The following is a 12,185-nucleotide window of genomic DNA, read 5'->3' as shown; positions in this document are numbered from 1 at the left end:
TAGCGTAATTTATTTAAAAAGTTAAATATTTAAAATGAAAAAATATAATTTATTTTTTTAAACTATAAATTAATATAAATAAATTTTTTATATATAAATAAATTGAAATAAAATAAAAAAAAAAAATATAAAAAAATCATAACATTAGAGTAACGTATTTAACATCTTATATATATTATGTAATTATTTTCAATTTTGATTTTAATTAGAATGCAATTGAAGACGTACGTTAACAGAAGTAAGTTTAAATATGAGAAAAAAGGAAAATTCAAACACCATCTAAAATTAAATATGCATATATTCATACATAAATGTGTAACAATACTTATATTTAAATAAATTAATTTTTCTAACTAGCTTTTCATTATAAGAGTGGAAGGAAATATAAGTAACGCATACGATTACTTACAGTTATATACAAAAAATTAACAAAATGAAACAATGCAAATTGTACGCGATATTATATATTTAGATTAGAAATATCATAAAAAAAATTTAAATAAACATTTTACTTGTTTAAGAATGTGAAAGTTTGAAATTTTGAGATGAAAGATTTTTATTTTCTCGAATACGGGGAAAATCAATATCGTAGGCAGATATCGTAGGTAGATGCTTATTCGCATTAAGGGATATTCGTAGCAATTACCATAAGCTACCTTTAATTCTTTTTAATTTTATCAAATTCGGATTTATTTTTTTCACTTTTCTTTTACCAACACCCAAAGACCGAATTAACTGTTTGAATTTTGAATCAACATTTTATTTGATTTTATATCGTAGCTTTTAATTCTTGAAAAAATTTAAAAAATTTTGACTTTACTAAACTATTAGCTTTAGCATGATTTAATATTAATACTTGCTAATTCATTTCAGTTTATAAGGCTAAATTAGCAAAAATATATACGAATAGTACAGAAAATTAAATTAATATTTTTGTTTTCACAGTTATGAAATTCGCAGTTCAGCGGCAACAAATCTGCCCTATCGGGCCTATTGGCATCTTGTAATAGCCCCGTTAGCCTTATGTAAATCTTTATTAATCTTTGGCGTTTTTGGTCCAATTTCTACCTTAGTTTTAAAACAAAGCTAAAACGCGAAGGCTCATGCTGATACAATCTTGACATCTTACATACAGTTATTTCTTGTGATGTTACTTGTTAATTTAGTATTATCAGTTAATTTAACCAAATGATTCCATATAACTATGGAATTGACCACAGTATAAATAACGCATAACAACCGGGAAATTTAGAATACAAATGTTTTTTTTAATCATTTAAAATGTTTGTCTTTTTTAAGACAATAGTTTTCTTTTAGAATAAATTTGATTCCAAAGTTCATTATACTTTTTCTATTCGTTGAAATTTCTAATCATGATAATACTAAAAGAAAATTATAATTATTACTATAAATTTACTTAGTGTTAGAAGAATCACACGTACGTATTGTTTATTATCATTTATTTAAAAGTGTGCACCATGATATGTTTTGAATCCCTTTCACTAAGAAATGAAAATCTATTGTTGTTTTCATGTGTTAAGCGTAACAAGATTTAAAGCAGCACGAAATTAAAATATTTAATGATGTGAGAGTATTTTTTTTTATAAACAATATAATTATATCATTAAAAATGAAAAGCTGAAGCCATATTAAATATTTGATTTTAATTTAAAGAACACCTGTAAAATAAAATATATTGATAAGAAATAAAATCTTCCTACATTAATTTGACTAGATTTTGATAAATTTAAAATTATTTTGGACTGTAGGTTATTTATGTATAATTGTTGTATACGTATGTAGGTACATTACATACAATATAAAGTTAGATAGAAGTACCTTTCGTATAAAATGAAGAATTCTTCTTAATTTTGAAAATTTTGAAATACTTAATTTGATTTAGATTTGAATACAATTTTTGTAAGTAAGAATTCTCTAGTTTTAAATATCTGATAAAGTCAGGTCAAACCAATAGTTTGTATTGCAACACTTTTCCCTTCAACAAGTAAAAATTCTGCTTTTAAATACAGTCTATGTATACCTATCACACTATTAAAATTATTTTTTATTCATATACAAAACTATGTCTAGGATTGCATATATTTAGGATGATGCATATATGCAGTCTTTGAAATAAAGCAAAAATTGTGTGAGTTAAGAAAAATAATTATATTTTTTAATGTCATGGAATTAACGTTAACTTTTTCTGAATTTTACAAATTTCAAGAGGCGATAACTTGAGAGGGGGTGGAGATGGAAAAAAATTTTCTTCTAACAAAACTAACTATTTGTTAATGTCTAAAAGCCCCTAAAATTTCAAGCTTCTACAGGCTGGGGTCTAGAAGAAAAATGAAATCAAAAATTTGGAAAAAAAGGACTTTAGATAACGGTAAATTTGAACGGTCATTTTAAAGTTTAACTATAATTTACCGCGCTAGGGGAAGCAAGCCGCTGCCCTTCTGCGTTTGCAAAATTTCAAAAATGCTTATGGTTTCATTGCAACAAGTAGTTAAAAAAGGTCATTTTTTGGGTTTTGGGGGGGTATAACTTCTTGAGGGGTGGGGGGGGGGGGGGGGGGGTGATAGGTAAAAATTTTGTTCTACGGAAATAAGTTTTTAGTAAAGATTTATATACGTATTAAATTTCAGCTTTCTATCTTCAAGGGTGTAAAAGTTTTGTAAACAAAAAAGAGTCCACGGACGGACAGAGTGAAACTAATAAGCACTTTTTTTCAAAAAATTTTTGGAAAAGTGCTAAAAAAATAATAAAGCTACATACAATTTGTCAGTCTTGTGTCCAAATATAAAATATACTTCAGGTATATTCTTTTGTTTCCTCTTTTCGTTTCCTTTTTTTAATGAAATTTTAAGAATTCAATCATTAATCTGCAATTACTTTAACCTTAATTAATTTTTGATTTGCATACCTATTACATTAACATATTATATTTATTAAATAAAGCTTTCATAGTTACTTATATTAAATATACTGCACAAATAATTTCTTCTATAATGATCTTTTACTTTAATTCTGCGGTAAGCTCAACTTTTTCACATTTCTGACTACACTCTTCAGATTTTTTATAAGTATTCAGATGATTTATATTTAAATTTTAATTGAGAAATAAAATTATATTCCGCACTATTTCTTTTCTTTACTCGTCAGTTTTTCAGTTTTACAGGACATGGGAGTTAATTATGCGGTGAGAGCCGTAGTTTTTCTTCATACTATATATATTGAAGGTTACTGATATTTTTCTTTATTTTTTGTTGGTGTACAAAATATCGAGTATTATATCTATAATATTCATAGGCAATTAACATAGGCCATTGGTCAAATATATTCCCCACTTAGTTGTTTTTAAATTTTCTATTGTGCGGTACTGATAGTGTTCAATTGTCAACAAAAAAAAAAACAAATTTCCAGTTTACTTTATAATGTTAACAAACGAAAAACAATTTATATATACAAATAGAACCTTCATGTGGTTTTAAAAATTCCATATCCAATTAGCAGTAAACTTTTGTTTGATTTAAAATAATCTCGTCTGTGCTTTTTCTAGTTAATATTCTCCTTCAAAAACCGCACTTCAATTTCTGAAATTACATATTAAGTTGCACATTTTCAAACATCAAATATGTAAAAATGTTCTGAAACCCCCTTAACGTAATTTTTCAGCTAACTTTGGTTAAATATGGAAATACTCGTATAATGTAATCTTCAATTAAAAATTAAAAAATCATACTTCATATTTTATCATTTGGATATACTTAGTACCGAAAAACTATAATTTTGGTTTTGAAGAAATTTTCACATTTGATTAGTTTCAGAATATTAAATTCCTGTTCTATTTTCTATTGTTGTGTTCAAGTATTAAAGTTTCCTTATAAATTTTATAAAAAAAGCTTTTTACACCAACTGTACTAGTATTTAAAAAAAATTTCCTCATTAAATATTCAATTTATTTTTTTTTTAAATCCTTTTCTCTCTTTTTTTTTTGTCTTGTTTATGATGTAATAAAGGTCGTTAAACTACTTTTGTTAATACAAAAATTTCATTTTTTACGAAATCACCTTCATCGTAACAGTTACACTTACTAAATCTTCGGTACGTAAATTTTCATAAATGATTAATTTTAACACTAAATTTACGTTTTTGTTAAAAAATGTGAATGAGATATAAGAATTTAAAAATTAATGGTGATTAAATTTTTGAGAAACCTGAACAAATGCATTCTCCGAATATCATTGTTTTCTTTTTTTACCGACCGCATAGCAAACATAAGGGAGGATATGTGATGGCACAAAATTTTGGATGTCAAGTTTTCGGTAGAAACGCACTTCTTCCACACTTCAATAGATAAATGTAAATAAACTATTAGAGTTTATGTTGTATTGTGTGTGCACGCGCGTGTCTCAATTTCTACTGAACTGATTTTAATAAAATTTTATACGTGTCCCGCTCCGATGAACTCATAAATTTTTTGGAAAGATCAGGGCTCGTAAGACGCTGCTGGTAGTCATTTTTACATTTTTTTACTATACTTATACGGAACTAAGTAAGAGAATTGGTTGAAACTCTATTAAGAGCCAAATTCACATTTTTCAAAGTATGTTAATAAACTGCTTACTCCCTAAAACTGCAGATAAGTGTTTAAAATGTATAATCTTCTGCAACACTTTCATTAAACATATTTCATATTCTTTAACACTTTACTGTGTAGTGTACCTGCATAATATGTAAATTCATACTTTGTAAACGTATATTTTTATTTTAATAACATATTTTAATATGTACATACATGCGTATATTCATTTATGTCACTACGAGTTAAGCATGTATTTATGCACAAAAAGGTATTTAAGTTATTTTTATACTAAAAGTTTCTTCTTTGTTTCATAAACAGTTCAGTTTTGTGTTAACTAACTTATAAACAAATTACATACATACATAAGCATCGTCATTTATTTCTATGTTTAATTTTAGAGTAAAAAAACCCGATAAGAAGCATAAATGTAGCAATAACAAAAACAACATGTTCGTTAACATTTACTTGTTTTAAGAGAATAAAGAAAACCACAACAAAAAAAAAATTTTTTTTAATAGGTCAACAGGTTAATAAGATTCAACAGCAAGGTAGGAATTATACAAAAAAATAAAAATAAAATGAAGGAAAAAAATACTTAAGTGTCTATCTCTAAATTAAAGTTTTTATTATATTTAGAAATATTACAGTTGAGGGTGGAAAAACATAACAACAGAAAAAATCATGCATAACTACAAAGTATTAATATATAAAAATGGTTAAATCAAATTTATAAGCATTTATAATAATTTAATTTTGAAAATTTAATAAATTAAGTAAAGAAAATGTTCCTTAAGGGATGTTACTCTTATGATTAACTTGCCTTGGCTATATGTATGCAGTAAGGAAACTGGAATATATTTGTAAATACCTTTTTAAGCTAAAACATGAAAGCGATTTTGTATACAAAAAAATGCTTAATATATGTGTTATTAAAAGAAATTATTCTAAAGAACTAACTTATAGACAATAACTATAAAACAATAAGTGTAAACAGTTTGTGTACATTTTGTTAATTCGAAAAATGTCGGAAAATAATTTTAGCTTGGTCGCTTGGTTGAGTTAACTATACGCCATGTTATACGACGAAATTGCATCTAAAACTGTAAACTTATTGGTCGCGAAAAAAGAGACTACAGTTTTTGACGCGACCAACTTATTTTTTTTTTTAATTTTCATGTTGTCAGTTTATAAACTTTTGAAAATATTTAAAACATTGTGTCAAAAGTTTTGCAAGGTTACAAGATGAATGTCATGTGTAAATGCTCCTTAAATTTTCCCTTCGATTAAATCGCAAATTTAGCCTGATGTTTAACAGGCATCTGCAATTATTCGCAATCATTTAATTATGATCAAACACACCTATGTGATTGATCCAAGTTAATGTGATCAATCATATCAGTAACGAATAAATAATGGCTTTAAGTAAATCGTTAGTTTTTTATTTAGAAATATTTCAAAAATGTACTCCCCGATCTTAGTTAATTAGTGCAGTGTAAAAAGTTTATAGAGGATTGTGTTTACATCAAAACATACGAATTTTACAATTTAAAATTTAAATTGTAAAATTCGTATGCTTTGACATTCTTATAGGATTTTTACATGTGACAATTTATTGTAAATTGGTGTGTTTATATCAGAGGTTTCCAAACTTTTTTCCCTCGTAGACTCCTTGTCGAGTTTTTAAATTTTTGATAGACCCACTTACTATTTATTTAATTAAATTCATATTTTTTTGTAGACCCTAGCAGAACTCCATGGACCCCTGGGGGTCTATATAGACCACTTTGGGAATCACTGGCTTATATGTAGAAAAGTCTGTAGTTGAAGTAATTTATAGTCTACAATAGACTTTGGAAACACAATACTTCCATATTAAAGAATCTGATGTGGTCAGCACATAACCGACCGCAATGTGTATTGTCTAGTTAAGTGAAAGTATTACAGAATATTATAAAAATGTCTGTTAAATACTTCTTTCCAATTGTTAGGACATTAGTAAGCCTGTAGTTAACATACCGAGAAAAATGTAAATTTGGCTCTTAGTAGAGTTTCGCTTTGTGATACCCAAATTCCCTGAAATACATACCAGTTAGTTTTGGTAATAACCAGAACTCAAATTTCAAATTTCAAGAAATTCCATCAATTCGTTCCGCAGATATGGTGAAAAATGTAAAATCGGCACGCAGATCAGTTTTCGAACCCTGATCTTTCCAAGAAATTTATATGTTCATTGTTTCAATACGAAGAATTTAAATATTAAATTTCAATGAAATCGGTTGATTATTTCTCTTTATATACGCAAAAATGTATATTTGGCCCGTAGTAAACGTCCAGTTGCTGATGCCTGATTTCTTCCAAAAGTAAGGAATTTTCGCGTACGGTCGAGCAAAGCTTATATATGAAATTTCAAGTAAATTGGTTGAATATTTTCTTCAAAATGGTGAAAAATGTAAAATCGGCCCGCAAATCAGTTTTCGAGCCCTGATCTTTCCAAAAAATTTATATGTTCATTATTTCAATACGAGGAATTTAAATATTAAATTTCAATGAAATCGGTTAATTATTTCTCTTTATATACACAAAAATGTATATTTGGCCCGTAGTAAACGTCTAGTTGCCGATGCCTAATTTCTTCCAAAACATAGGAATTTTCGCGGACGATCGAGCAAAGCCTATATATGAAATTTCAAGTAAATCGGTTGAATACTTTCTTCAAAATGTTCAAAAATGTAAAACAGGCCAGCTAAAAAGTGAAGTTCCCGAGGCCTGATATATTCCAAAAGTCGATCAATCCGTGCCATGGTGGAAATAAACCTACATATAAAATTTCATCAAAATTGGTTCAGCACAACTCGAGATACACGCGTGCACACACAGACCGACAGATCGACAGACCGACGGACCGACAGGTTGCTGAAAATAGTTTACTTACACTTCCCTACTATGGAGAAGTGCATTCCTACCGGAAACTCGATATGCAAAATTTGTTGCCATCACATGACCTACCTATTGTATACACAATACGGTCGGTAAAAATGGAATGTTCATACTTCATCTAAGTTAACGCAGTTTTTACAATATTCACGAATTGTACAAACATTATTTTATTTAAGTTTTTTTTGGATGCAATGTGAAAGTAGTTGTTAGAACTCCTTTTATTTTCAATATTCGTACATAATGTGTTAATTATGTACGTGTATATTTCTGATATTTGCACAAAATTTTAACGAATTTTTGATATGTAATTATCCAAATTCTTTTTTCAAAAATCTTTTTAGGTCTACCATTTCCCTGCATCCTTTTCTGTTTCTTCTATAATTCTCTTCAAACTATGTTATGGATTAAACATTTTGTCGATATACATATGTACATATGTACATACGATACACATTATACAGTATGCATGCCGAAATAAAGAAATAATTTATAATTTATATTTTGTTAATATTTTTATCACAGTGTATTTACATACATACAAATTAATTCTCATACATTTTTAATGTGTTTATATTACCTATCAAATTTATTATTCTTGTGTTTTTATGTTCCGTTTAGGACATAATGTATGTATATAAAAAAAAGTCTGAAGAATTCACACAAAAATATCTCTCTTTTTCACCTTTTCTTTGATTGAAAATTAAATGAAGTGAATAATAATTTTTTTTCCATTTATTCTAAATTTATTTATGGGTTACCAGGACAATTTATTCGGTTCATTGAATTTTCACTATTATTTTTACAAATATTTTTAATTATATAATTTTTAAAATTTATCTATGGTGCTTTGTGGGTATCTATGCTTTTAAAATGACAAAATTGTGAGACATAAGGCATTCAGGAGCTACCATCAGCTGCCAAATAGTATTTGTTTTATGTTCACTTTTGAAAAATAAAATTGGGACATATTTACATACATACATTTTTAATTCCGGATAAGTATATTTATTTAGCACATTTTGATTAGCATTTAGTTCTTTCTGTAACGTGCAACTTTGTCTGCTTTTCAGTTTAGGTTTGTAATTTAAAATTTTGCACAAGCACTGTAAATTGCCGTCTAACAAATAAAAAATGACATGTTTCAAACTTATTTCAAATCTGAAAGCAAATAAAATGTTTACGTTTTTTTGTAGGAATTCTAAGTACAATTATATAGTGTTTCCGGTTAAAGTTTTTAAAATTCTCCTGAAAAATTTAAAAATGTTTCATCTCAATAAAACAAAATATACCATAACATTCATTATTTTATATTTATTATCTTTATGAAACATATTTTAATTGAGAACTAAAAATAAACTTAAATTAGAAAATCTTCCTTATTTTTACCAACCGCATTGTGTGTACAATTAGGTAGGTTATGTGATGGCAGAATATTTTGCATATCGAGTTTTCGGTCGAAACGCACTTGTCCATAGTAGGGAAGTGTAAATAAACTATTTTTAGCAACCTGTCGGCCTGCGTGTGCACACGTGTATATCAAGTTCGGCTGTAGCACGGATTGATCTACTTTTGGGATGTATCAGGCCTCGGGAACTGGAGTTTTTAGAGGGCCTGTTTTACATTTTTGATCATTTTGAAGAAAATATTCAACAGATTTACTTGAAATTTCATATATAATCTTCATTCGACCGTACGCGGGATCTCTTAACCTCCTTTTGGAAGAAATCAGGTGTCAGCAACGGACGATTACTACGGGCCAAATTTAAATTTTGGTGTTTATAAACCTATTTCATTAAAATTTAATATTTAAATTCGAAATGTTAAAACAATGAATCTAAAAATTTTTCGGAAAGATCAGGGCTCGGAGACTAATTTCGGAGCCGATTTTAGATTTTTTGCTGTATGTACGGAACAAATTGATGCAATTTCTTGAAATTTAATATTTTTTTTTAAAACGCATTTTCATAATCTTCTGGAATACTTTTACTAATCTAGACAATATCCATTGCGGTCGGTTATGTGCTGATCACATCAGATTTTTTTGCTTGTTTTATATTCAACCCACTTAGGAAACCTAAAATTAAAAATAAGAATCTACAACACATGAAATGGATATTTTATAGAATGATATCATTAAGAATTCATTTGAAAATATCTAATACCTGCGTATGTAAAAATGTTTCTATCTTGTATATATGTATAAAAATTATTCCCATTTTCAATTATTCTTACATTTTATGTAGGAAATTTTGGTGGTCTTATTAAAAGCCGTATTTATGTAAAATTTTTCGAAGACATTTAAAATTTATGGGTTATTAAATTTCAATAGGATAAAAAATCTTTCACATAACAATGTGATGTAATTACAAATCTTGAATCAAATCAGAACTCAAATATCAATTTTCAAGAAATTCATTAATTCGTTCAATAGATATGGCCCCCAGATCAGTTTCTGAGCCCTGATTTTTCCAAAAAATTTATAGATTCATTGCTTTAATACCTCGAAATTAAATATGTATTAAATTTAAATGAGATTGGTTGATTATTTCTCTTTGTATACGTAAAAATGTATATTTGGCCCGTAGTAAATGTCCAGTTGTTGACGCCTGATTTCTTTCTAAAGTTAGGAGGTTTCGCGGACAGTCGGGGGAAGCTTATATGTTGGTATATATATTAGTATATTATTATATATTAAGTTTCAAGTAAATCGGTTGAATACATTTTTCAAAATGTTCAAAAATGTAAACAGGCCCGCTGAAAAGTGTTGTTTTTCTGCAGTGAAAATTCTACTCAAAAATCACGCATTTACTTAAAGAAAAAATGAAGCGATGAAATCAAAAACGAAGAAACTGTTCACATAACTTAGGTTGTTCACATATATTTAAAGATTTTTAAACCAGAATAAGCAGTAAAAAGAATAATTCTATTAATCTAACACTATAAAATTTTTCCAAAACTTTTGGTGAAACATTAAATTTTCATTTAAAATTACAAGTTGTAATCATAAAAAATAAAAGGTCAGAGTTTCGAAAAAGTTTTATTTTGACTACAGCAAATATAAAATTTTTTAATTATTTTTGTTTGAAGGTTTTTGAAAAACTAAATTAGACTTTTTTCAAATCTTGAATCTTCTTGTATATATTTAATTTCGTCCATGTAATTACTATTATAATGTAATACAACGTACTTAAATTTGTAAAAAAAATTAAATTTAATAATTTCAGATATAAATTCACGATATTTCAATGACTTACCACCAGTTGGTGCACCTAGATTCAGTACAGCAAATAATCCAGATGATGATGATGGATTAGGTCCTTTACCACCAAAATGGGAAAAAGCTTATACTGAAAGTGGAGAGCTATACTTTATTGAGTAAGTAAATAATCTGGTATAAAAAAACTACATTTTTTAATTTAATTATATTTTATAGTCACAATACTGGTACATCACACTGGTTAGATCCAAGATTATCAAAATTTCAAAAAAAGTCATTAGAAGATTGCAGTGATGATGAATTACCGTACGGTTGGGAAAAAATCGATGATCCACAATATGGGACATATTTTATTGATCATGTTAATCGTAGAACACAATACGAAAATCCAGTACTTGAAGCTAAAAGGCGTATTGAACGTAACCGTAGTAGTAGTAACAATAGTCATACAACATTAATTAATCACAACACAGCTTTAAATAATTCAAATAGACAACAACAGCCACAGCAACAACAAAATCATAAGTCACCAATATTACAACTACCATATACATTTACAAGAAATCCAAATGAAATGCAAGGCGAGCGTATAACAACGACATTATTAAAATCATCACGTGGTTTAGGTATAACAATAGTTGGTGGTGATGATAATATTGAAGAATTTTTACAAATAAAATCAATTGTACCAAATGGACCCGCATGGCTGGACGGAAAACTACAAACTGGTGATGTATTAGTATATGTGAATGACACTTGCGTATTAGGTTTCACTCATCATGAAATGGTTAATGTATTTCAATCAATTTTACCTGGTGAAACTGTTACGTTAGAAATATGTAGAGGTTATCCTTTACCATTTGATCCAAATGATCCAAACACAGAAGTTGTAACTACAATTGCTGTTGATGGTATTAGTGCGGAACCAGGGTCCAAATCCAGAATTTTAATAGATTTAAATATGGATGGTAATTATAATTTTTTGGAATTGTCTGATACAGTTGGAGCTGTTGGTGGTACATTACCGCCAATGACAATATCACAAAAACATAATCCTTTAGCAAAAATTATATCAAGTGGAAATAATGCAACTGGTAAAAGTAATGATTTTGTAGATAATTATGTTGAGGATGAAATTTTAATGTCTAGAAAATCAGAAATTCTACAAATACCAATTAATAAGGGAGTAATGGGTTTTGGATTTACAATTACTGATAGCGCGTACGGTCAAAAAGTAAAAAAAATTTTAGATAGAAATTGTTGTAAGAATCTGCAAGAGGGTGATATATTATTGGAAATCAACTCGACTGTGGTGAAGCATATGTCACACAGCGAAGTCGTTAAGGTATTAAAGGAATGTTCGAAAACAATGGAAACTGTTGTCAAAATACAGAGAGGGTAAGTCAAATTTTTGAAGTAATATGCCAATAAAAATTTATAATA

General features: G+C 27.7%; 1 protein-coding gene across 8 annotated transcripts in view; it reads left to right on the top strand.

Moving 5' to 3' along the window:
• The window catches only part of LOC129606353 (membrane-associated guanylate kinase, WW and PDZ domain-containing protein 1), a 31,070-nt gene that overhangs the window by 15,424 nt on the left and 3,461 nt on the right, over window positions 1-12,185 (top strand). For all 8 annotated transcript variants that reach the window (XM_055516646.1, XM_055516645.1, XM_055516644.1 and 5 more), the window contains 2 exons: window positions 10,750-10,900; window positions 10,959-12,140. In XM_055516646.1, the coding sequence (XP_055372621.1) occupies window positions 10,750-10,900; window positions 10,959-12,140 (1,333 nt within the window). The remainder of the gene's footprint in view (window positions 1-10,749; window positions 10,901-10,958; window positions 12,141-12,185) is intronic.

Source organism: Condylostylus longicornis, unplaced genomic scaffold (genome assembly GCF_029603195.1).
Source record: "Condylostylus longicornis isolate FDR11 unplaced genomic scaffold, ASM2960319v2 ptg000018l, whole genome shotgun sequence".
Taxonomy (NCBI): Eukaryota; Metazoa; Arthropoda; class Insecta; order Diptera; family Dolichopodidae; genus Condylostylus; species Condylostylus longicornis.
This window is presented reverse-complemented; position numbering and strand designations above follow the sequence as displayed.